The sequence below is a fragment of the Melanostigma gelatinosum genome, assembly GCF_949748355.1.
Source record: "Melanostigma gelatinosum genome assembly, chromosome: 2".
Classification (NCBI taxonomy): domain Eukaryota; kingdom Metazoa; phylum Chordata; class Actinopteri; order Perciformes; family Zoarcidae; genus Melanostigma; species Melanostigma gelatinosum.
Window position 1 is genome coordinate 5,917,542 of NC_136635.1, and position 27,915 is coordinate 5,945,456.

At 44.9% G+C, this 27,915-nt stretch overlaps 1 protein-coding gene across 1 annotated transcript; it reads left to right on the plus strand.

Annotated features, from left to right (window-relative positions):
* The first annotated feature begins 2,901 nt into the window (after positions 1-2,901).
* LOC306792130 (matrix metalloproteinase-15-like) lies at positions 2,902-27,915 on the plus strand. The gene is made up of 10 exons (XM_079289150.1): positions 2,902-3,669; positions 9,924-10,072; positions 10,420-10,542; positions 10,719-11,026; positions 13,810-13,971; positions 14,921-15,117; positions 18,861-18,999; positions 23,446-23,596; positions 24,553-24,671; positions 25,421-27,915. Exons 1-10 carry the CDS (start codon positions 3,457-3,459, stop codon positions 25,927-25,929), a joined length of 2,070 nt encoding a protein of 689 aa, XP_079145276.1. The 5' UTR covers positions 2,902-3,456; the 3' UTR covers positions 25,930-27,915.

The window sequence follows — 27,915 nt, forward strand, 5'->3', positions numbered from 1 at the left end:
TCAAATAAGGAGATAATTATTTCACAGATCATTTGTTGCGCTTACGTATTTTCCACAATGTATTCATATGATTATTTATTTCATAATTTTTAATGATTTATTGAATATTGAACACTTTGGAGCTTCATAGCTGTCAGGAGCATTTCACTTGAGGAGGAAGAGATGGTGTTTGGTGTTAGGAGCTGGTATTGTAATCATAGGAACCTGAGGCCACCTGTTTAATTCTTGAGACATAGTGTGTTTATTGGGGTGTGCATGCTTTCCATGGCTGTGTGTGTATGTGTGTGTGTGTGTGTGTGTGTGTGTGTGTGTGTGTGTGTGTGTGTGTACATATTATGCTTTACCCATTAGCAGAGCAGGGCATGCAGGTGGCCTTTCTACCAGGTGGCCAGTGCAGCATAGTGCCGACAAAACAGACTAGACTCTTGATCAGAAAAGAATAGAACAAAACAAAAGGGAACATAAAAGAGCACATTGCAACTGGTTACACACATTTCTCATTAGCCTTCTAAGTTTACTTTTTCAAACATTTTTACGCAGTCGACATGACAGTGAATAACTTTTTAATTTACCACATCTTTCAAATTTCATGAATGGTTTTCTCACTCAAACTCATCCACCAAAGCTGTGGGTAATGTATTTATGGTCCATTTAGTGTTTTAATAACACAAAATCACAACGACATAACACAAAATGATTGTAAAATAGACTGTGATTTGCTGACTTCCAAGACATTACAACTTTAAATTGGACCATACAACATGAGAGTGCCTTTTTTTCATTCTTGTGTGACATCTGTGGAAGACTTCCCTCACAGTGCCCTGGGTGAGAAAAGGGGGAACAAGACAGGACAAGAGAGGACGTAAGGAGGGCGTAAGGTGTGATGTGGATGGGAATTTGTGGCCAAATGCAAAAGCCATGGTGGACTAGCGCTGTTGCATTTATCTGTAACACAAGTGTAGAGTAAATAAAGGCATGTTTATTCATGTATTGCATTACTGAATTAAATTACAACAGTTTTAGGAAAATATAGCTTACTGAAGCATATTGCAGCATATCTCTAACATAATACTGAAAGGTAATCCATGCAATAAATACAACGGTGATACTTATTGGAACACTACTGGTTATTGGGAGACAAATATCAGTGTTTGCTTACTAAGGAAAATAACGCAATACAAACGCTACAAAAGTCTATCAGGATGGGGATTTCCCCATGTTTGCATGGTTGATGCCAAGACAGTTGAGATCCGTGGTATGTGAGGGCTGACTGATGTTAGCCTCTGGGGGTTTGATCCTACCTGAGACAAACGCATCATACACTGCTCACCTGGATACAAAGAGACCAGTGAAGTGATATGACTCACACGCATTGCAGGTGCTGATCCTCGTGACTAACTGGAAGAGCCTGGGTGATTAAAACACACTCTTTATTTGTCAGTTAATGTAGCTTTTGTTTGTATCGTCAGCAAAAAGGCCATGCATCATACAATGGGGATTTCCAAGGAGCACTTTTGGCAAAATGTTTGCTTGTTCTGATGCTTTTTTCCTCCATCCCAAGTGGAATGGCTTGAGAAATGTCAGTTTTTTGTTTTCATTTGTACAAACTTTTAAAACACTCGCTGAGAAACACTGTAATCCACCACATGGACTGAGGCTCAAATATTGAGAAGAGCTTAAGGGGGGCTTAGCAAAGACCTCTGTGTGTGTTAGAGAGACTGTGTATTGACGCCAGGCCACAAAGATAAGTGAACCCTTTCAGACAGACCTCCCTGCTAAGCAACAGTGCATAGTGAACTGTACTAAAAGAATGACTTCAAAACGTATCTCCTGGTATTCCGATGGCTTCAGACCGCATGGACCCATCATGTATCACCCTCTCGCTCGCCTTCTTTAATCTTGTTTTTGTGTGACTCCTTACTGAATAACAATAAGCTGATGTGGATATGATTTGTACTTCTAGAAGCCCTTAACATGCCCATGTGACAAATAGCTACTTCCTTTTTGCCTTGGGTCGGATCCCCTGATAGGGATCTCATTGTGTAGACATGTCTCTCCACGGTCTCAGAGAGGGCGCAAAGGACAGGGACTGCCTGAGGAACTGGGATCATTCTCTGCTCTCCTGTTAACCCCCCTGCAGCGATGTCAGGTGCTTCCTTCTCACCTGGGCACATGCTGACTGCACCTATTATTATTATTAATTCTAAAGAAAGCAGGGCTACATTATTTCTAATAAGGATTTCAAAGCGACATTTGTGCAAAGAGCACAACAGGCATAGGAAATATGCCGTTGCAAACATAAACTGAACGGAACTTACAGTAACAACATTCTCATATTGATTAATATACAGTGCGTTTACAATTAGTTTATCACACATAATGGTGGTTTAAAATCTCATGTCTTATCAGTAGCCTAGTTCCTGTGGTATTGAGATTGTGTGTGGGTGTGTGTGGGGCGGTGGGGGGGGGGGGGGGATGTTGGCTGACGTCCGCCTCGGGCTCTTTCTTTGCTCCCTCCCCACTTCCACCTCCATCCGTCCGGTTGATAGCACATTGTAGTTGGTCAGCTCCATCAAGTCGGACACCGAAAGATAATACATTGCCGGAAACGATTTGCCTTCAAAATAAGAGTCAAAATGTAATCACACCTGCGAAGAAACTTTTCTTTTTTAATTATTTGACGATAAAACATTAGTTTCTTCTCATTCTGTTTTTCATTTCCATTACAATCAGGTCCGCCAGGACGAGTCGGGCTACTCTGCCTTTTATTGTGAAAGTCATGACAGGGACACCTCGTTGCCGTACCGTCACACTTGACGCTGGCATCTAAACGTTCGTAAAAGGTGCCGAAACACCACGAGCTGCGGAGCCGCAGTCCGCCCTGCTCCGGTAGGGAGACAACACACGGAGCCACTGAACCGGGACATGACAGATAGCAACTAGAGCTAAGTATCGGCTTCCTCTGGGGAAAGGGAAAGCTGGACGTAGAAGGCACGTCATATATCTATGTATATTTGTTTACAAGAAAGGTCGCGAGCTAAAACAGCCGCGTTCGCTTACAGCAACGACACTGCGCGAAGCTTCTGCCGAAGGAGTCGGTCAACTTTGGGCTCATCATTTGGTCGCTGCTTTTAGGCTAAAGTTTGCAACTTTCTCAGGGTGGACTTTTAACTGCACATCAACAGGCATTGTCACGAGATCACTGGATTCGAACATGTTAGTAATTGATTCACTAGTGGGTAACCCGCTAGATAACAGTAGGCTACGTGAAGAACAGTGAGACAGTGCGCGCTCGGAGGCTCACACATGAGCGAACTCAGCTCAGTTTGTAGTGCGGCTCTCACTGTAAAACTGGCATGGAGCTCTTTTCCTGGACGCTCGCGCACTGTTGAAAACTTATCGTAACATTCTTTCTTGGGAGTACTTTATAATAGTTATTTTTTATTCGGGCTTTTAATGCATACACGACCAATACTGCGAGTAAAACTCGTTGAAGACGAGATAGAACCACGACGAAAGGCGACTGATTCCACCCCACGCGCCCGGACCATGGCTCCCACCTCGCGGAACAGCTGCGTCTGGTTGCTCTGGAGACGGACTTTCCTCGCGCTGTTGCTCTGTGCGCTCGTGGCGCGGGGAGCGGAGGATGACGGAACCTACAACTCAGAGGTAGAAACACAATTTTACTGGCCAGTGGGCTACTACTGTGTTTATTTATAGATGCATGGTTATTTTCGTGTGCTTCAATTTAAATCAACTGACATGGAGTGGTCGTATTTACCTGTGTAACAGTTTGGGACACGAGCTAGCCAATCAGAACGCAGGACCATCCAGCGCACAACATCTGGGTTATGATACTACTATTAATTGTATTATTATAATGAAACCCTGAACACACTCTTATTTTTAACCATGTGGTTTATTTGCTTGAATGGCAAGGTGTATAGTCTGTAATAATATGACCTTATCCTCAGCAATCCTTAAACACTCTTTTGACCTCCACCTCTTTCAGTAATCAGACATGTTTGATGAAGATGTTTTCTTCTTCTTCTTCTGGACACCCCCATCACACCATTCTCAAAAAAACCCCACTTTGTGGCCTCTGGACCCTCCTTTAATAATTACTGTGCTAGAATTTAGGTTTGTGCTCAACATATTTCAGTAAATGGGAAAACACACAAAAGCGAAACACTATCATGCTCATTGCACTTGTACCGATCATCACTAAAGGAGCCGTTATTTAGAATCAAACTTGTTTCTTTACGGTGATCGTCGTAACACAGACCAGAATCAGAATATACAGTGGGGCCTGTCTGGCTAATATTATGTGTAATGTCTTTTCCCCTGACCTATTGACCATTAGGGACACCTGCATACAGTTTCTAGGTGTGCCGTTAGAGGCCAAAGTAGCAAGTTGGAACGTGACCCAGCACTTCCTGCATTTTTTGTTTCGCCAGTCCGGCAGTCAGCCAGCACACTTGTTTTTTTTTCGAGAGGGATGAGAGCTGACTTTATGCCTACAAGGTGATTAGTGGTGGAGCTTTTGTTTGTTGTTTGACTGACAGACTGACAGACAGGCAGACAGACAGAGAGATAGAGAGACCACCCGGTCATTAGAGGTGAGCTTGCTTTTAACAAAATATCAGTGACCGGGGGGGGGGGGGGCGGGGGTCGTCTGCTTGTCAGCCAGGTTGCAACATTGTCTAAAGAGGTAGTGTGTGTGCGTGTGCGTGTGCGTGTGTGTGTGTGTGTGTGTGCAGGCGTTTGCGAATGTGTCTTACTGAGACAAGAGATGGAGGGTTTACACAATGCGTTGACTGATGAGGAATTCCTAAGCACTTGTTGCTAAATCTGTGTGTGTGTGTGTGTGTGTGTGTGTGTATGTGTGTCTCAGGTGAAAATAGTAACAGTTGCATTGCCCATGTTGTCTATTTAACATTTGGTTACAAGCATGAATCTCTGGTAGTTCGGTGCGCTTCAGCTTTATTGATGATCGCTGTTCCAACAAAAATGAATTCAGGTTACATAACTCATCGGAGAAGAAAGACTATTCTTGCGTAAAAATCAAGTCGATAAAAAACATTGCCCCCCCCAGCAGTTATTTTACTGGGTAGCTATTTATTTAATAACTAACATAATTACAAAGCATGGAGAACATAAAGAGGGCACCACACACTACTCTCTTAAAACCCTTAATGTGCAGAACACAGCTGTTCCATTAGCAGTCAATTTATTACGCCAGGGTTGTTGTTGTGTTGCCTCGTGGGAAATTGTAATAAGCACCTGTCGCTGACAAGTTCAGGTGATTTGAATGTGTAGCAGCAGCAGCAGGTGTCTGCGTGTATACGAGCAGCTGGCACATGATGACTTAAAGAAGACCTGCCCCCTGACCTCTATGATGGAGACGTTAAAGGAATCCAGACTGTGATGGTTTGTGTTGAAACTATAGTACTCTACAGGTTATTTACACACTGGAAGGAGGCCTGTATATTGATGCTTTAAGGGATAATAAGCCAATATTAGGTATTGTGATTTGAACTAACTTGCTGTCAGATGTTAGATAAGAATAATCTCTAGTATTAGCCCTACCCTGCATTTAGAGAGGTTTCTGGTGGAGCTACATGTCTGCACGCTGAGCCCCGTACATCAGCACCAGTGAATCTTAAACTAACTTCACGACAAACCAGTTCTCAGTCTCTTTTTTCTATCTGACACCCAGCGCCTCTGTTCTCCACATGCCGGCTCACCAGAACGTTGCTCTGTGTTACGTAAGAGTAGTGATATCATCATAGATATGATTTGGATTGTGATATGAAGGATAAAATAATAAAGCCCCCCCACATCCCCTCTTACTCCTGCCGCCCCCGGCGATGAAATCGTAAACTCGTTTAGACGATATGAAAATAGAAACCATCACCCACTCCCGACTGAATCACGTTTTCAATGTGATCCCCATCCTTCAGATGTAGTTCAATCCATGTGTTAAGGGTTTGGCCCGGGACCTGTACTCCCACTCTGTCTGGATAAAGAGGACGAGGTGGGAAGGGAGAAGAACGAAGCAAAAGAGACGGAGAGAGAGCGAGAGAGATCATGAATGTGAGGAGAATCTGAGAAGTTTTGATTGAAGAAAGGAAACCTGTGGCCGAGTCGTCTGTGAGAGACGGAAAGTGAGACAAAGATGGAGGGAGGACACGGAAGGGAGACGGCGGCGGCGGTCGGTCTCAGATGTGCGGCATGTGATGGCTGAATGTTACAGCTGTTCTCTAACTGGGACTGGGACACACACACACACACACACACACACACACACACACACACACACAAGACAGTGCACAAGCATGCTGGTGCCCGGGACTCCAAGGCATCCCAGGAAATACAATGGAGCCTTTTGTCCGAAGAGAGAGCGAGAGAGAGACAGAGAGAGAGACAGACAGACAGAGAGAGAGAGAGACAGACAGACAGACAGACAGACGGACAGACAGAGAGAGAGAGCTGTGAGAGCTGTGAGAGATAACTTGCGAGGAAGAGGACGAGAGAAAGAAACGTGGTCATGACCGGCTGCGCATAGTGAATCCTAAAAGTGCACGACAGCAACTTGTAGCTAAAGCAGAGAGATGTCAGCGATCTGAGGGGCCAATCTGTGGCTCATTGCTGCACATAACGGGACAACTTCCTCAATCTCATATCCTCTCTGTATCCATGTAATCTGCAGCATGCTGTCTCTTCGCATTCCAGCCGCCCCCCCTCCCGCTCCCCTGTGATTGGCTGTCACCATGTCCTCAAAGCCTTGCGTTGCTACAGCGGCCGGCGGGACGAGACAGGGGAATGGGAGTCTCTTGAGCATGCGTTAGGGTGATCGTGCATTTATTTACACGCTTTCTCCAGCGTTTTGCAGAATCACGTCTATGTGTCCCTGCATGGGTCCCACGTCTGTCCATAACTCTGTATCGCCTTGCAGAAGAAGAAGGGACCTCTCCGTGTCTCCGTCTGTCCCGCTGCTCCTTTTACTTATTCATCCTCTGTGGTCGGACTTTGGGGGGTAAGAGATGGCAGCGGACCATAAAAGCTCTGTTAGTATCTTGGCTGACATTGTAGCGGACACACACACACACACACACACACACACACACACACACACACACACACACACACACACACGGTCTTGGCAGCTTTTACAACTCCTTGTATATGGCTGGGTCTGGTTTTGGCAGGTGAGCTCAAGGACTCTTTGAAAGATTTAGTAGACGAGGCCGTGCATGCACGAGGCTCTCCCTCTTGTTTTGTATTCAGCCCAGCTGATGAGGGAAGGTGAGCGGCCACACTGAGGTGCTTTGCTGCTTGAGGCGAGGGGCGGCAACGGGTTCTCGTGCTTCCATACATCTTCCCCGACGGCGCTGCAGCTCCCAGCGCGTTAACCCGACTGCATACTTGTCCCAAAGTGTGCAGAGACAACATCAGATTACACAAACGCCAACGGACGTGAAGGCATTTCCCTTTTTCATCAAGTGCTATCACTGCTGCAATGACGACCGTGTGGAGATGCAGATCACAGGGGGGGGGGGGGGGGGGCATTAAAACAAGCGCCCTGTTTTTATCTTCAGGCAGGATGTAATATGAACCATTAAGTGACATGAAATACTGCTTAGTTGTTTTTGTGATTTAGTAAATCCATGTATTGTATTCTCTTCAACTCAACGAGTGGAATCTATTTAGTAAGAACAATACTCTGCATCTCAAGAGATTGAAGGGTCAGTGGCTTTTTTAATCACTTCATGAAAAAACTAAACGCAAAACAAAAACACATTAGCAAGGAAAGTTAGGCAATAAACACAGATGAGTATGTATTTAATGTTGATCGAAGGCCTTTACGAGGACACGTTGGTGTTTTCAACAGCTGCCCGCACTACGAGAAAGCCACCAGTTAACACGGCCTCTGGTTGAACCGTAACACCGGCTACAAGCTATTCAACGTGTTGACCACCGCTGGACCGCTTGTAGCTCCCTTTAAAAAACCCTTTGTCATGGTGTTTGACATTCTGTTCATGAACACGTTACACGCTAGGTTCCTCCTACACATACATGCATATCTGTTGCTTACAAACTGTCAAAGGCTCTCTACTGATCTTAGCTATTGTGTAGCAAATGAAAACATGAACGCTTAGCTTATTTCAGATGAGAAGAGTGTTTTGTGAACCCTGCCACCTGTTTCCCTCGCCTGTGTGTGTGTGTTCGGGTGAGAGAGTATTGAGATAGTGTGTCAGGAAGTGCATGTTTGCATTGGACAGTGTGTGTATGTGTGTGTTTGCTGAAGCTTCCTTATCTTAAAGGCAGGGGTTGGTCAGGGTCATGTCAAGTTCAGCCCTCTGTACTCCTCTTCCTGCTCTCACACACTCACCCACAGAGTGGACTGCCAGAGAGAGAGAAAGAAAATGCTCAAATAATAAAAAGTTTTTTAAGCTCTACGTCTGCAAGAGGAAATAATAAAGGTGTTAATAACATGCGAAAGAGATGAGATAACTCTTAATTGATCCCCGGGGCGAAATGAGGTGTTACAGCAGCAGAAGAAGAAACTAAATATGATAGTGGTGACAACTGCACTTATATCGAAAATCAGTTACGTCTCTATTCAGATACAAAAAGTAAACTGCAAGTGGAGAAATGTACAACAGACTGAAGTAAAAAGCTTTAGTGTTGTGTGTTTACTGTGCAATAATGAGATATGTGTGCTCCGACTGCCAATACAAATTGACCAGCAGTAGTTCAAGTACTTGTGTACATATAGTATAGTATGAAGTATAGGGTGACACAACACATGTATTAGAAAGTGTTTAGCGTTTTAGCTCTGCACTGTATGATATTAATATAATAATGCGTAATACTATATGTAATAATACGTGATAACTGAAAAGGGCATCAACTGCTGGAGTAGCAGACCCACAGAGCTCACCACATAGCAGCCTGTCTTTACAAAGATGAAGCGGGCTGTGAGGGCCTGAGGGCTCGAACGCCCGGTGTGCACCCTGGACCTCCTGGACCGCCAGCAGAGAGACTTTAGAGACACCGGGCTGGCTCTCCGCTAGGCTCCTTTGAGTGTGCCGTGTTTTCACATCAAATTGTAAAGATGCGTTTTATGGAATATGTTTTCTAACCTAAAGAGAGAAAGAGACCAGAAGAAGCACATTAAGACTTGTTGAATTACATACAGATCCTCTGCTTTTACTTCCAACATTTGATCTTTTATTTCAGTGCATCTTTCTTTTCTTTTTTGGCAAATGAGCTTTCTGAAGAACATTTTTGCTGCTGTCAGAAGAACTTTTGAAGTAAAAGCTTAACCTTCAGAGGTGCTACTTCATCAGAGGCCTTCTATATGTAGCGGCTGACAGTCGTCATCTAGTGCCGTAATTGATCCCAATGATCATGATGATGGATGAGAGGCTGTCGGTCTCTGTCAGACTCAGCTCAGCCTCTGTCAGTGATTGATTGATCAGACGTTACTGCATTAATCTGCTCTAATGGCGGAGGATGGCATCACGCAACTGGGCCCATCCATTCCTCTCATCGGTGGGCTCTATTACATGCAGTGACCAGTAGAGTAGGCCTCGCAGTGAGACGGGTGTCCGTCTGAGTGCCAGGGCAAACCTCATGATTACAGAAGGAGAAAGACAGTTTCAGTCACTTTCCATAATTTCTATTTGCATGTTCTTGTCTTAATTCACTTCTAGATCGTAAACGTCCGTGTAGAGTAAACCGTCTGGGAATAAAGGCCGATTGTGTACACTTTCTGTCTTTGGGTAAATCTTTATGAATTTGATTCTGTCAATATGTCGATATCAATCTAGTGAGCCTTGATTCAGTATCACATTTATTTTAGGAATACTCAGTATCTGTAACAGATTCCTGTGTGTTTCTCTTCCTGTCTCCAGTCATGGCTGAGGATGTACGGGTACCTGCCCCAGGCCAGCAGACAGATGTCCACCATGCGATCGGCTCAGATCCTGTCCAACGCCATCAGCGACATGCAGCGGTTCTACAGCCTGGAGGTCACTGGACAGATGGACCCTCAAACCATCAGGTCAGCACGGATTAAAGACTTACACCCACTCATAAGAAGAAGAAACATGGACCACTGTCCTGCAACACATTGTAGGCCCCAAACTGCAGTTCAATTGGTAGTTTTGCAGAGCCACTGAAATGTTTTTAATAGGATGGTTTGACCTAGAATTTGTCAACATGGACTTGTAACTAGGACAGGATGAGTTCCGTTTGAGGAACAGGATCCGTGAGCTGGCAGCACTCGGCGGCTTTAAATGAAACAACACAAAGAACACAGACATCAAGAGGAGAAAGTGGAGGTTTTAACATGGTGTTCCCCTTCATCTCCTCTCCTTCCTGCCGCTGACTTCCTTTTAACTCCTTCAGCGCCATGAAGAGACCCCGCTGCGGCGTGCCCGACAAGTTTGGAGGCCAGATCAAAACCAACGTGCGGCGGAAGCGCTTTGCCCTCACGGGACATAAATGGAACAAGGGCCACCTCACTTACAGGTAACAGAAAGACCGTTTGCTAGTCTTACGAGTTGGAGGAGGCTACTGTAAAAAAATAAATAATGTTTCCAAGTTGGGATTTGAATGAATTCAGCTTTTATGTTTTTCATTTCCTTTGTTGCCCATGAATCCACAAAGTGATATTATTTTCCCTCTTCCCTCATTTGTTCCCGTAGCATCCAGAACTACACTCCCAAGATCGGAGAGTACAACTCATACGAAGCCATCCGTCGGGCCTTCAAAGTCTGGGAGAGGGTGACCCCATTGACCTTTGAGGAGATTCCCTACCAGGAGATCAAATACGGACGCCGCAAGGAGCCCGACATCATGATCTTCTTCGCTTCGGGCTTCCATGGAGACAGCTCTCCTTTTGATGGGGAGGGAGGCTTCCTGGCGCACGCATACTTCCCCGGACCCGGAATGGGCGGGGACACCCACTTTGACTCGGATGAACCGTGGACCATAGGAAACCACAACATACAAGGTAAACGCTCACCGCCGGAAGAATAGGGAACGTCTGTTGCGTTGCGGTTTTAGGGACAGTGGTGGTTTTCTTTAGTCACGGCCAAATGCTACAAAGGAAAATAACTGAAAGCAGAATTAACAAGTGGGAAGGAAATGTCGTTCCAAACATGCTAATCGAAAACAAACACCTTTCTAGGAGAGGTCTTTAGGACCAGAAACGTTTTGATGCACACGTTGACAGCTTGCCGTGTTGAGAAGCTTTTTCTTTCGGTCTTTAGGGATGTCGGTGGTTATTTAGGACTTCGGCCATTCCAGCTGATGAGCAGTTTGCAGCCCTGTGTCGTGTCATGTATCGGTTGTAATGGATCTGTATAGCTGATTGCAAACAGCTGTCCCCATCGCTTTGCTCCACCCCTAACTAGAGTTGGCACGGCTCAGCTAGCTACATCATCTCTCATTTGTCAGGCTCCGGCTGCTCCGTTTACCTCTGTGCAGGTTCAAAGCCGACCTCTTTGTAGTCCTCTGACGTACTCTAATCCATTACCTCTGTGATCCCTCTGTACGAGCAGCGCCAGGCACGTGTTTGGACTTTTGTTCTTTTGAGGACTTCAGTTTGCTGAAATCATTGCCCAAACCCATCCGAACACTTTCTTTAAGATGAACCCCAAACCCAATTACAATGCTTAACACCAATGTCTAGCACTAAGCTCATCATATGCAGCAGTGAGGATTAAGACAAGTCTTGAGAGTTCCTCCTCTTGCTGTGCACCCATTAACCCTGCAGATGGATTTTCTTTTTCTCGCAACAATGGGCTTTCTTGCCCTGTTATCTCCATACACACAACAGACAGATACACTGTGTGTGTGTGTGTGTGTGTGTGTGTATCTCTGTGATCAGCTGTGTGTGGGATGTGCAGCAGGACAGATCACAGGGACGGAGGAATGCCACAGTAAGTGGGAGTGTGTTCCACTCTTTAGACCGGTCCCTTTGTTGCACCGCGCTGCTTAAAAGCAAAGCAGAAGCAAATTACAATCCTGTCTGACTTGAGTTGTCTAATTAGTCAAACTTTTCACAGATGAAGTCATCATTCAACTTCAGCGTTCCTACTATCTTCCTCTCGCACGAATGCTAAATCTGGTGGTGAAATTTGAATTTTGTCTTTATTTTTCCCTGCTGGCGAAACTCATGCAGATTGATCCACCGACTGGCTGATTGGGTGACTGTCTTTTGTGTTGTACAGCATCAATCAAACTTTGTTCAGTAGATCTGTTTTTGGCTATTATCAATCAAAACAGCAACCAGTCTATGGTTCTAGTTAGTCAAATGTAAAGATGCTCTGCTTCTGAATATTTTTAGGTTTTACACTGTTAGTTGAACAAAATAAACAATTTGAAAATATCAATCGGACAAATAACCCATTTACTGATCACCAGTGTCGCAGTACTGACGCAGATGTTTTAGGAGACTTGCTCCAGAACCACTGTTTATATGCTGGGGCAAACAAAGGTAAAGGAGATTGTATCTTAACCTCGCATGAAACAGTAGAATTGTTTAAAATGAGAAGTCGTCTGCCCTGCCCAGAATCGTGACCTCTGACCTCCTTTTAGGCGGGGTCAAACAGAGACAGGCTTTGGCTTAGGGATCAATAGCTACACATAAAAAATGAATGCGACGTCAGTTGGCGGTAAAAGCACAAATACCTTTCATCCGTTCTTTGCAGTCGTGGTTGCTTCTCTTCCCCTTTTCCCTTGAGCTCAGTCTCATTGGTCAGCGGAGAACAGTTGTGTTGGTGTAAAGCTTGTGACGCACAGTGCCATTAACCAGCCTTCTTTTCACACGGAGGCTCGAACAAAAACAGTTTTTTGCTCTTTTCATCTCCCTAAAACACACCTCACTCAGACATAAAGGTCAGAGTCCTTCATTGTTTGTGGTCAGATGAGACTAGTGTGAGTAAGTCACTGGCAGAGAGACTTTGGTTGTCGTGGCGCTGCTTTAGTGTGCGTGTCCTTCGCAGGGAGGAGTGAGACGTGGTAAACAAGCGAACAATGCCTCGGAGAGCTGAAGTGGGACTTGAATGACAAAATGTGGAGTCAGAAAGCAATAGTTGCATTGGCTGAACTCCTAACTTCGCTGAGACCTTTGAAGTCTGCCGCTGCTTTTGTCCGTCCAACTGAGCGGTTGTCACAGTTACCTCACAAAGGCCTCTTTATCTCCTCTCTCTCTCCATCCTCGGCCACCTCTAGCACTCCGTCTCGCCCCCTCTGCTGTTTTGTCCCCTCACAGCTTAGGACACCGCGAGGACATTCATGTGACTCTGAAATTACAGATGGTGGGGGAGATGTGCACTGTGTGTGTCCTTGTGTGTGTGTGTGTCTTTTGCAAATGAGGAGATGCACAAGGACAGGCATCCAGATTGTCTCCCCTTCCCCCCCACACACAGCAGTGTCCCAATTCCCCTGACAGCATGATGTCACTCGCGCTAAAATCCGACCAATCATCTCGCCAGACAAAATGGCTCGTGAGTTCAGAGTTCACGGAGAGCAGGGCCGGGCAACAAAGAGGTGTTGACTGAGGGGAAGTACCCAAAGTCCCTTCAGAGATGACCTTACAGGAATATATTTATTGGGACTTCCTGCTCCCTCTGGATGCGGCCCCATAAGTGATTTTCATAAGACACACATGTATGAATGCAGAGGGCTACATCTATTCTCTCTCTCTTCTTCTGAATACACTCAAGCAATCCCTTTCCAGAGATTACGGGTAAACAAAATGAAGTGCATATGTTACGATTGTCCACACAGGTAATGACCTCTTCCTGGTGGCGGTGCACGAGCTGGGCCACGCCCTGGGTTTAGAGCACTCCAACAACCCGCTGGCCATCATGGCTCCCTTTTACCAATGGATGGAGACGGAGAACTTCCAGCTGCCCGAGGACGATCTGCGGGGCATACAGCAGATCTATGGTAGGCTGTTTAGTGGACGACGCTCTCATTACAGTGTGGTGTTTCACACTTTCTGTAGTATAGAAACAGAACAACAACAAAAGGACCACTCTGTCAAAGACAACTTTACCAATACCAATAGATTGACTTGATTTATTTTGGAATCTATTTTCAATTAGTGTTTTGGAAATATTAAAGCAATAGTACGACATCTCTGGAAATTTTTGCTGAGCGTTAGATGAGAAAATTGATTACATTGTCATATCAGTTAAATATGGAGCTACAGGCGGGAGACGGTTAGCTTAGCATGAAGACTGAAAGCAGGGGATTGTTTTTTTCTAAAGCTCGCTAAGTAGCACGTTTATTTCCTGCTCGTTTAATCTGCACCAAAAATAATATCAAACATATTGTGTAAATGTTTGGTTATGGTCACAGACTTCCTCCATCTTCCTACACTTGTATTTTGAGTGTTATTCATTTGCCAAAGAAATTGACAAAAAGCATAGAAACAAAGTAGCATTATTATAATTGTTTTGTTTTTTCATTCAGATTTTCTATAGATTATCATCATAATATACTTATTGTGAATTATGTTGGCCACGATAATTGTATAGTTAGTTTCCATTCTTTATGCTACGCTAAGCTAACCGTCTCCTCGCTGTATCTGTCTGTATCCTAAAGATGTACTGTATATGAGAGTGGTATCAATCTTCTCTGCTAACTCCCGGCAAGAAAACAAACCGATGTATGTACATCATGTTGAACTATTCCTTCAAGCAGTTTTGACTCTTTGACACTAACCTCACCTTAAGTTTATTCCTATTCATACCCGGTTCTTTCATTCATGTAAATGAGGCAGTATTGAGCTTTAGTGTGCTCTTCTCTTTTCATTCACTCAGCCTTATATCTTGTCATTATGCACAATGTGATAAAACATGTTCACCCCCCTCATGTCCGTTTGTCCATACAGGTCAACCAGGCGGCAGCCCCACCCAGGCCCTGCCCACCGTGACACCCCGTCGACCGGAGCCCAGGCCCCCTCAGACACCTCCTCGGCACCCTGACCGCCCCAGGACCACCGAAAGACCAGACCACTATGGACCCAATATCTGTGAAGGGAACTTTGACACGGTCGCTGTGCTCCGAGGAGAGATGTTCGTCTTCAAGGTAACTGGTTTGAGGATTTGAACTCCTAACCTGCTAGCTTCTTAGTGATGAGCATACAACTTTAGAAGAGATATGTTGACCTCCTCAGTGGTTTACTACATGTCCTTGCTTGGAAATGCAGTGGGCTTCCAGCAGAGGAGCTGTCCTGACAGCTTAACTGTGTCAATAAATTAGTTTGAAACAAATGGCTTGTGCACAGCCAACAAGGGGTCTGTTTTCAATCAGGTCCTGGAGGATTGTAAAGCAACAGGGCCAGTGTCTTTTATGAGGCGGAACACTGTTAAAAGGGCGGAGTGTGGTCAGGTGTTTGCATTAAAGAGCCCCTGGACCCAAACAAAACATTCATAAGCAGACCCATTAGCTGGCTTTTTACCTTTAGGAGGTATGTTTTAGCCAGAACAAGTCATTTCGCTGTTGGCTGAAGCTGCTGTCAGCTGTTTCATATTATTTATTGAATCTTTAAGGTCTTCTGATATTATGCAACTCAGCCATGTGGTCACATGTTGTTATACATCTGCTCAGTGTTTTCACCTATCCTGGAGGTAATGCTTCCTGGTGAGTGTCGATCAGGGACGGATTAGGGATGAAAAATGGCCCCAGACTTCTAGACCGGACCACCGCAACCTTTCCCAGTGACCCACGCCACATTTATGGAAACAAGATTACTGAACAACATTTTGAACAACTCAAGTGAAATAGATATCAATAAAACAAGGGGAACGTGTTGCTCTTTGGAGAAGACTGGCCAGAAGAAGCACATATTGGCACAAGGGCAACGGCAACAAAGATGGAAGAATCTCTGGAACCATCTGACCAGTATGATATTAACATATTAGCTGCATAAAGTTTTGAGTCATGTATTGACATGGTAGATACCAGTCGTCGAATAATAATCATAATTGGATGATACAGCAGTTTAAGAAATACACAACCAACACTTCCTTGTGCAAGAAATATGGTCTACATTCGTGGGTTAGTCAACAATCATAACCATTTATGCATAACAATGAGTACAACACAAATCAAAAAAAATTTTAATGTCCCGCCCCATCCAGTCTGTGGTCGGTCAGTTTACGAAAAGTGACACTTTTGACTTTGTGAAAAGTTGAACTTTTTGAAAGAATGTTTCAACAGAAATGCGCCAGATATTGCTACATAGTCATTTAGCCAAACCCAAACCTTGCTTAGCTTATCCACTGTTGTCTTCTGTCTTAACGCTTGAACTGCAAATCCTGAACTAACAAACTGTCAGTCAAGGTTTGGGAGGAGGATGTGGGCTTGTGCTTCATCAAAGTGGGCCGACGACTCATCTGTCTCGCTCTTGTTTTGTGTTTTGGCCGGTCCGACTATGGTGCCGATAATGCAAGACGTTGCTGTGGCCATTCTCAACGTTGAGTTAACTGAAAGTTCAGCAGCAAACACGACTCCATTTCTCCCTGTGTGCTTTCTCCTCTTCGGGATCCGTGCGGTGATGCTCTATACATAGTGCAGCTCTACACAGATAAGTGAGGATGTGTTTCAGGGTCAGAGGAGGTGTCCAGTGTTGGCAGCGCTGAGCGCTGAAGAGGTATGCAGATATCAGACAGAGCTGGACAGGGAACACCCAGGAAAGGAAAGGAAAATGAGATGCTGTCGTGATATCTGACATTTCACGGGGAAGTGCAGCAGTAGGGATTCAAACAGCTGAAGATATCCAACAGCATCAAGCTATGAGCCACATCTTGAACTGGATCCCAGTGAGCCGTCTGACGGGCCAGCGTCCAGAGTGAAATATAAAACTACTTTGAGCTGATGGAAAAAAGTGATGCAGGTGCTTCTGTTTGCATTAGTGTTGTCGGAGAGTCAAACATAACAGAGCCCTGTCCTTCCAGACACACAGAGATCAGCCTATGAATATCTCCTCTCTGACACTGACCAGTAGTAATCAGACTTGGTGTACAGCTGCCTGGACAAGTGCTGCACGTGGTCAAACTGTTATATCTGTGCTCTTGGGTTTCATCCCAGCCAGTAATGTCTATGTTCTTGAGTTTCATCCACAGTCATGAAGCTAGTCTGGATAGCGTTAATCAGTTTCCATAATTAACTGTTTCCTCGCCCTCTGGTGGTTTTTAAACGGATACAGATGACCGACCGGCCCCTTGTTTCTTCATGTTCAGCCATCAAGCGCTGCGGCTCTATGCATTGCATTGTCGGTTTCCCTGCTTTGTTCCAGACTGAAACATCTCAACATCTATCTGTGGGACTGCCATGACATTTTGAACGGACATTCATAGTCCCCAGAGGATGCATCCTAACAATGTCTGTGATCCCATGACATTTTCCCAACGAGTGTCACCCAGCAAGTTTACATTTGTTGTTTTTTAGTGAAAAACGATTGGACAGATGGCCATGAACTTTGGTTCACACATTCACGGCCCCTTTCAGGATGAATTGTAATAACTTTGGTGCTGTTCGGTGTTTGCAGCAACGCGATGGAATGGCAACATCTCAGGTCAACATGTGTCCATATTCTCTGGAAATGCTCCAGCCTTGCGTCTTTTCTCACTTCTTGATAGTCCCGTGGTCAGAGAGTGCATCAGAAAGATTGACAGGTGACATATGCACATCAGATATTATTGTCTCAAAATGTTGTCGGCAAGCATTGACTGCTGTTAATTCCTTTGTTTTATTGTCATTTAGCAGTGGACTTCATTTCTCACTGCGCTGTTCATATTTAAATTGTCCTCATGTTGCACTTATTAACGGTGGACACATGGCTCTTCTCTGCTCTCGCTCTGCACAGGCAGAACAACTTACTTAATGTACCGTGTGAGAGTGGGAGCAATCCTCAGCACATCTGTACCACTCTCTCTTCTGTCCATTATAAGAAGAAAGGGGCTGTCATTTCTTTTCTAGTATTTCTTCACAGCAGAGGGCTGGACGTAGAGACGGCCAGCAGAGCTCCATATTGAAACTCGCACACGGAGATGCGCTCTGTTCTGCCGAGGACTAATATGGTCAACTCAGTCTTAATCTGGGCGCCGCAGAGGAGCGGCTGTCAGACCACACAAACGGAGGTTGGTTCGCATCCCTCAGCTGCCTCCGTTCCGTTCTGCGCCGTCCTGTCTGCCAGAGTGTCCTGTGTGAAGGACAAAACCGGCTGTGCTTGCCAGAAAGAAGCAGCACGGAGCGTTTCACCGTTACATTATCCAGGACGAGCAGGGCTACTGACTCACCACTTCAGAATGAGTGTGAGGGCTGCTGGTGTAAATCTGTCTGCTGGCGCGTGTGCGCAGCATAAAGAGTAGATATATGTGCTCTATGCTCAGGTTCAAATGCGCCACCAGTGATTTTCCTTGTTTCTTGCCACCGATGACAGTTCTTTTATGAAAGTTCTCTGGTATCCGGCCGTGATCAACAGAGGGAGGGCAATAGAGCCACCAGAGCGGAGACTTGACTATTATTAGCCTGCCGGGGATCCGCTGTTGTTAGTTTATTGTAGGTTCTGGTCTAGATATCCTGAAGGCCGCAGTTTGCTTGGCATGATGACTATCAAGCGTCGGACCTCAGAGAAATATACTTAGAATGAGATATGAAGCCATACAGTACGTGTTGAAGCTGTTTGGGAATTTGGTTTACTTTGGCTTGGAGCCTCAGGAGTTAAGAAAGACAAAGAGAAACCAATGAGTCTTTCAAGCTGTGTTCAACTGGCGATAAGAGACGACGCACACTCAAAACACACCGGTTCATTTCTTCCCCCTCAGGGCCGTTGGTTCTGGCGGGTGCGTAGGAACAGGGTTCTGGATAACTACCCCATGCCCATCGGTCACTTCTGGAGGGGTCTGCCCGGAGACATAGACTCTGCCTACGAGAGACACGACGGCAGGTTCGTCTTCTTTAAAGGTAAGCAAATGCTGATACACAACGCAAGTTTTAGTACTAAAGAAGACGTGGTGTGCTGGGTTTATTGCAGCAAAGATCATCTGTACCTCGCTGTGTTTTAGAAATCAAATGATAACTGGTCAGTACCATTACTTGTTGGCTTTTATGCTGTAGGTCAGGGAGGAAGTGTCGAATCAAACGTTTAATATAGCAGAATCCTGCAATTATCATATTTTTGAATTGTATTAAACAAATACTACAGTTTTACTCAACTCAACAAAAGCTAAAACTCCACTAATCTCCTGCAAAATAAAACTCTGCATTCAAATCAACGCTGTCTTCTCAAAATGGTATTTTGTGCTCAATTGATATACACACACACACACACTATCATATGACATTTTTAAGAGCCAGTTGAACACTTATGTGCTCAATGTAAAACTGCTATGATTGGAAAACAATACAATGTAAAATTCTAGTATGAATTCTTTATCAGAGACTTGTGCTTTTTACATCCATACATTTATGTATAGTCTGTCATAAAATCATTTTATGCTGAAGTTTCTTCAAATTTGGCACAAACATTCCATTTGGACTCAAGGATGAATTGATTATTTGGTGGTCAAAGGTCACTGACTTCACAAAACAGGTTTTTGGCCATAACTCGATAATCCATATGCTTGTTCATTTTTCACAAATGTCTTAATATGATACAAATGATAAAGCGATGACAGTTTGGACAGACATGGATGTAAATGACGACATAACTGGTAAATGGTAATTCTGGTTGTAGAATTCATACTCAAATATAGAAACAGAAATATACTGTAATATAAACAAAAACCTTTCCCCCCCAAAATACTGTATACATCCCAACAAACACAAAGTCAGATGTGTAAAGTATTCTACATACAGATCAATGTGCTGTAGGCAGCTATCGTTTGAATCTGGCCACAGCACTTCATCAACATCACAGTGACTGTTTCCCCAGGCCAATACTGTAAATACTGTGTAGTTAGAAATATACACTGGTCCCCTCTCTCTCTCTCTCTCTCTCTCTCTCTCTGTATATACAGTATATATATAAGCACCACATTTTAGTGTGATGTAACGATTGAGAGAAACTGTAAACTCAAAGTCTTGCATCTAAAATGCATTTCTTGAAGACACTGGTCTATGTTTCTGGTTATTGTTGCAGTAAAAACAGGCCTGAGCCTGTCCGAAATTAACTTCTTCTGGTATTATCAGCTTGTCACTGTTGTCACGGAGCATGACAGACCTCCAGCCTTTGAGAAAATGAGGGTACGAGCTGTCTTACAGCAAGCAGCAGAGTAACATGCAGACGTTGTGTCGCAGCACTGCTCCTGCTCAAGTAGTAAGAGTGACAAATAACACCAGCGTTTGCATTCAGGGTCCAGTGACGCGGCGCCGTTTTCTCTGCCACGCCATTACTCAATCAGTTGGATTCACTGGACGCTGTGGTAGGACAGTTTTGATCATAAGTCAGTATGTCTTACGTATGTAGTAGCAGCATGTCAGCTCTTTAAGGTGGAAAGATTCTTCTCTTTGATCTTTGCAGATAAGACGCTGCAGTGTTCTAGTCGTGCAGAGTTTGCAAACCCGTTAACATCCTCAACTACATGGAGAACCGTCCACCATCTGGTTTCCTCATTACAATGCATTCTAATGCTCCATGGTCATTCCATCCCGTCATGTCTTAATGCGTTCAGATTTCAACAGTAAAACAGACTCTGGAACTTGTTTTTAATCTCCTTCAGATTATGCTGAAGATACCCCCCCCCCCCCCAAACATAATGTATTCTACATGCGGAGTATAAATCTCTTTTAGCACAGCTCATTATTTGCAATGTGAGTTACTGAGGGCAGCTTGTCTTTTACAATGGTGGATAAAGTTAGTGGAACGCAAAGGAAAGAACCGGGTCTTTAATGCTGCTGGACTCTGGGAGCTACGGGCAGCTGTTGATGATGATGATGATGAGGAGGAGGATGATGATGTCATCGGCAAGCCTCTCAGTGTGACACTTGGCTGCAGGCCATTAGCAAAGAAAGAACAAGAGAAATGGAAGAGGAAGGAAAGGAAAAAGGGAAGGAAGGACTGCCGGACCTGAGCGCACAAGAGAGAGGGGTGTTCTTGTCTTAGCATAGAATGACAGTATCACAGCATGCCTTTCACATTGAATCAGAAACCCACAAATATCAGTCTACATATCTATGTATACAGTATATATGTATATGTATATATAGATATAATTGACAATACAGTTTTTTGTAATTGCACAATTTGTGAAACAACGGCCCTCTTTTGTCGAAACTCTACACACAAAATAACTCTTTCCATAAAACACTATTGTCATTTTCATTTGTCAGTTATTTGCTGTAAATATACAGCATGAAACTAACATAAATGCAGATTGTATGCTCAATAATCATGTATCAGACACAATAACCTCATCTGAAGATGCCATGAATGTATACTGTAAACTAAATACAGTATATTGTAATTACAGTCCTCTGATCTCTCTCAAAATTGGCCTCCATTGTTGTGAATGCCAAAGAGACCTGCATCCTATTCATGGTGCTGTAGCTCTGAATTCTAGGTGATCTCATTGTGTTTTCACAGGTGCATTCTGGGTGCAGGTGATCGATCATAGAATGTGGTATTTCATTGGCAGTGTTGAGTGAACAACACACACAGGCTTTTAGTTTTGAATGATGCATGTGAGTGAATGCATTGCATGTAAAGTTATGGTTGAACAAACCTGGTCAGTAGATACATGAGTTGGTGGTTTCAATAATTAGTAAGTAACAGGTTTTGTGTCTCGGCAATTACAATGAAACGTATTGTCATCACTCCCTGCTGTGCTGAGCTTGGTGTTTCCTGTAAACACTACATATTCTGCATTGACAATGTAATGCATGTTGGCTGTCTGAACAGGATTATTCCAAATTGAATTTGGGGCTTATTTAGGTGAGGAATATAAAAATGACTGAGGTATAATTAAAATAGCAAGTCAAACCTAAATTATTCATTTTCTGACGTTCTTCTAGCTAGAAAAATTAAATGATAAAAACCGCCCCCCAAAAAACAAGAGGCCTAAAACAAGAAACCTACAACGTACTCATCCAACACCACCAACACCATATCAGCTGATATATTCGCCCAGGCACCTAATTCTAAAGTAATGACTCTATAACAGTGAGCTATCTGCTGATGTCAACAAGAACTGCGGTCCATTCTTATTAACTGCCAAATTCAATTGAACAACTTCCAAGAAAGTAAGTTTGAACGTGGCGTTCTGTGTATTGATGGAGGCTTAAGGGAAAGGTTTTTAATCCGGATGAATGGATGGAGAGGTGGATGGAGGGAGTAATCAATTTGGACATCAAATATATGGAATATCTACGTTGTAAGATGCAATCCAGACATTCTCTTCTGTTACACAGCTGTTGTGTTACCCAGGGGTTTCACAGCTGTTTTGATCCAAGACAAGTCCAACTGTAATAGAACCCAAACTGTGTGAAAAGCAGCAGTTACACAGCACTGAGAACTCACTGAAGCGCTGCGCTGTTGTCAGGGAAGGTCATGGGATTCTACATCAGGGCCCGTGCACGCCAGCAGCCCTGGGAAGCATTGCGTCAGCCTCTTGTTCTCTCCAGATGCTGAGTGCAGAGCTTTCATTTTAAACAAGGAGCAAGGGGCCCGGAGGTAGGTGGGTGGGTGGGTGAGGGGGGGGGGGGGGTGGAGTGGCGGATTGAAGCCAAGAGCAGAGCTGTAATGGTGCCAGGAGGAACGGAGTCCCCCTGTCTGACACAGTACAAAACAATAAAACCTTCCCTCCAGCCTGACATGAGACAAGCCGCTCCTAATGGATAATTATGAGCTCAACCAAATCTCCACAGTCCGTGATGTGCTCCGCTCCGCCTTTCTGTTTTTTTTGATTGCTTGCCAACAAATCATTATTGCATTCACATCATTTACAAGTGTGCAAATGCTGGTCTGGCTTCTCCGATTGTTTTTATTGTTCTCTTTTTTTTTTATTCCTCATTCAGTTTCAATAATTGAACATATTCTGTGCCAGGAAGCACATGACATACAGTGAGATTGTGTATGCTAATACTTTCCAGAGTCCATAAGGGTTATTATGAGTGGGGGTGGATAGGGAACATACCGATGTATGCACCATTAAGCACTTTTCCTCTCCTCTTCTCTCCTCTCCTCTACCCTCCTCTCCTCTACCCTACCCTCCTCTCCTCTCCCCTACCTTCCTCTCCTCTCTTCTCCCCTACCTTCCTCTCCTCTCCTCTCCCCTCCTCTCCTCTCCTCTCCCCTACCATCCTCTCCTCTCTTCTCCCCTACCTTCCTCTCCTCTCTTCTCCCCTACCTTCCTCTCCTCTCTTCTCCTCTCTTCTCCTCTCCTCTCCTCTCCTCTCCCCTCCTCTCCTCAGGAAACAGATTCTGGCTTTTCCGGGAGGCTAACCTGGAACAGGGCTATCCAATGGAGCTGGTTGATTACGGTCAAGATATCCCCTACGACCGGATAGACACAGCCATCTGGTGGGAGCCATCCGGCTACACGTACTTCTTCCAAGGAGACTGGTACGTAGCCTGCAACCTGTCAGCATCACATGAAAGCCCTCTAATTCACCTGCTACCCAGGAGACAAGTATGCATCAGTATATCATTAGTTTGATTCGCTATTGTTCCATGGAACAAATCCCAAATGCATTGCACATGCTCAAATACATGGAGTCAGTCTTTTTGTTAACAATGCTAGCGGTGTGGCTCTAGTGTCTTTGGTCCAGACTGAAATATCTCATAACTAGAGAAAAGACGAGCGTGACATTTGATGCCGACGTTCATGTCTCACACAGGATGAACTGTAATCCTTTTACTGTCTGTCTCCTTTATTTTAAGTGACTATTTTACTGGTCAGATGTGCCCAATGTTTTTTTCTATGACCTGACATTCCTATCAGCTGTACTGTGTTAACATGCTAACGCGCTAAAATACGTTGGCTAACATTACACCTGCGAAACAAGAGCTCGTTGGCATCATCCAGCATGTTAGCGCGTTAAAGTTAGCATTTAGCTGAAAGCATCGCCGTGCCTGTAAGAACAGCCTCACACAGCATGTCTTAGCATGTATGGCTAGTGGAATGGTAACCTCGGGTGCAACAGTAGACACAGGCTGCAAAGACAAACACTCCACTTTGTGATGGATTTCTGATTTTAGCTTTAAAGAATGTTCACGCGTGTTTTTGATCATTTACTTTATATTTAGTTTTTGTTCTTATTTCAATATAAAGATGGACATGACTCGGAACCTAATTATGAAAATACTGACACTTTAGCACAGTGTGACTCACTGATCTGCTTCAGGTTCACTCGTGCAGTTACACACAGAAGAAATGTCCAGTGTAAACCGTACCGTTACACCGTTAAACACCCCCCATGTAGACCCGCCATGTTCTGTTACTCTGGAAGAAGTCTGCTCTTTTCTTGAGTAGAGAGTTGTCAAACGCGAACAACATTCTTCTCCGCTGATCTCTGCAGGTACTGGCGCTTCAACGAGCAGTCGCGCTTGGCCGACCGAGGCTACCCGAAACCAATCAACGTCTGGGGATCGTCGGTGCCCTCCTCTCCCAAGGGGGCCTTCCTCAGCGATGATGGTGGTGAGCTGAGACAGGAAGAGTGGTGTGTGTGTGTGTGTGTGTGTGTGTGTGTGTGTGTGTGTGTGTGTGTGTGTGTGTGTGTGTGTGTGTGTGTGTGTGTGTGTGTGTGTGTGTGTGTGTGTGTGTGTGTGTGTGTGTGAAAAAGGGGCAAGGAGGGGCTAGGGGGGGACAGAGACACGCCTGACACAAAGAATCAGGGTGTGGTCATGCAACCATCAGGACAGAGAGGGGACGGCATATGTGTGAATTTGAGCCTCCATGTGAAGTGCTTTTTGCTGTGCTGTGCTCGGTTAGAGTGGAAATAGAATGGAGCGATCCAGTCTCCAAGAGTCCTTGTTAACGACAGTTAATTGAAAAAGAAAATTGTTTGAGATAAATAAACAATTTTAAGAACTGCTTACCTCTAAAATTTACTAATTTGTATAGAATCTGCATAAAAAGTATAAATATTTTTAATGCGTGGGACTATTTCTTGACTTGGAGCTGTGACTTCCTGGAGACTTGTTGTCACTGTGAGGTTGGCAGGCAACCATCAGAGAAAGGCTGTTTCCAGCTAGCCCACTAGCTGTTTCCTGTCTTTACGCTAAGCTAAGCTAAGCTAACCAAGCTGCTGCTGGCTCCAGCTTCATTTAACAAATAATGAGAGTGGTATCAATCTTCTCGTCTGACTAGAACTATTTCATCTGAACAGTATGTGACTTCAGGTTGTTGTGCTGGCTGACATATTCTGCTGTCCTTGCTTTCTCCAGCGTACACCTTCTTCTACAAGGGTTCCAAGTACTGGAAGTTTGACAACCACCGGATGAAGAGCGAGCCAGGCTACCCCAAGTCCATCCTGAGAGACTTCATGGGCTGCAGCGTGGACCTGGACCCAGACAGAGACACGGACACGGACGCCGATGCAGGACGCAAGTACCCGGACGTGAACCGCCCGCCGGTCAACCCGGACGTGGATGGACACGACAAGGGCAAAGACCGCGAGGGGACGGACGGCGGCGCTACGGACGAGGACACGGGTAAGGAGTCGGGCGACGGCAAAGACGAAGACCACCGCGAGGAGGACACCAACGAGGTGGACGTGGTGCTGAAGGTGGATGACAGCGAGGAGCGGACCATGAACATCCTGATGGTGACCATCCCGCTCGTCCTGGTGCTGTGCATCCTGGGACTGATCTACGCCATCATCAACACGCTGCAGAGCAAGGGGGCGCCGCGGCTGCTGGTGCACTGCAAGCGCTCGCTGCAGGACTGGGTCTGACCCCCTTGAACTTACGGGGACTCTGAACTTTGAACTTAAATCGGACCATAGACGCCGCCCTCCGCTAATCCAAGCCTCCTCCCAGTGATCCATCCGTCTCGGCGGCTCCTGCAGCTCTTAGTACATGTGGTAGTAGATCCAATACTGTACTGATACACACATACACACACACACACAGACTAGAAGCAAGCATTACGTCTTACTTATACATACCCACACACACACCACCCTAACCTCCTCCTGTCTCCCATGGTGCTCTACAATGCGTTGACTGTAGTCTATTTATATGAGAGAAGTTTGCACATTGTTTTTTATAGTTTTTTTGTGACTTTTTTGTTTTTATTGTTATTATAACCAGGAAGGCCATTCTTTTCTCTCTGCACCGCCTTCCTCCTCGACCCTACTCTCAGTAGGCGCTTTGTCCTCGCCGATAACTTGACATCTGCTCACGCTGTCCCCGTTGCAACAAAAGAAAACCACTGCTCCGAGCAGAGTTCGGTAGTGCTCCTTCCTCCTCTCGTCGTCTTCTTCTTCTTCACCCCTTCCCTTTTGCTCTGCAGCAGGTTGGGTCACGTAGATTCCCTCTGACAGCGATTCGGCTGTAACTCTGAAGGTTGGATCACAGTTTCCATACAGGCACTGATTTGGTTTTAAAGGATAATTCCAGTTTATTACTTAGATCAAATTGTTATACTTTTTTGAATAAGACCACGGTATTCATCAAGTTAATGGCTGGGACAATGTGGTGACATTGCTACAAGGATGTGGAAACCCACAGGCCTATAGAAAGAGAAAGTGCAAAATTTCGAGGTGCTGATAGGCCGATTATTTTGCATTGGGCGGAGCCAGTGTAGCTGTCTCCCCTGCTTCCAGTCTTACAGCAATCTTACAACAACAGATGGAAACCGTGGGTATAAAAATAAGCCCTAAGTTGTAATAAATAGTAATTATCCTTTAAATTCAGACCGCTGCTGCCTTATCTTCCTTTTTTATCTTGTCACACAGTTGGACAACAGGTCCACTTTCTTTCTTTTCCTTGTTTGGAAAGTGTTTAAAGACCTCTTTGGCTGAAAGGGTTCAGACTTTAAAGGGGATCTCCTCCCTCAACTTTCATTCATGTGGCTAATTCTCGCAGCGCTTCCTTTCTGTCAACAGTAACGCTTTTCCTCTGAGCTCGAGAGGAGATGGACTCATGGTTCATTTCAAAAAGTCAGCTCACTGTGAAATGACACAAGAGAGGGAGCATCCGTTGTATCTCTGCGTGGGTGTGACATAAAACAAGGGCCACACAAAGCAAAGCCACGGCCCTTAACTTCAGGATGTAACACCACGAACGCAACACAGCAGTGGCAGGGTGCAGCTAACGTACCGCGCAGTTTTTAATGGACTTTTTACCGCTCTGGTGTTTTGTCAAAGGACAATTTTAAGAAACTTCACAGATGACCCGCGGCCCATGTGTTGTTAATATGATGTCGCTGTAAGCAGCAGGGTGGGCTCGGGCCATGCAGGCTCATGTGAACACGGACTAATCCTCTTCATTAAAGAACAGCAGGTGTGTGCAAATGCTGTTAACCCCCCGCGACCCCTAAACTAAACCTTGAACTGCCAGAACCAAAACACTCCCCACTCCCTTTTCATCTCGCAAGAGCGGAGACGGGTTGATGAGCAGTGCGTGTCTTTGCTACTCATTATACCAGTGTTAGGAAGACGTACGCCTTTTCTTCCAGCTGTTCCTGGTTTACGGTTCATTTTTTGTACAGCATGAAAATCACTCGGATCATTAAAATAAATCACTTGGATGATACAACTCAAGCAAGTTTTAAGAGTTTGCTTGCTGATTTTCACACTGTAGAGAAATGAACTATTTAAAAACATATTCATCAAAGACAGGATAATTCCACTTGACCGATTTGGGAACACATTTTCAAGAATCAGCCCAGCCGGCTCAGGTTACTGATGTGGACGGGGAGGGCGAGGAGGAGAGAC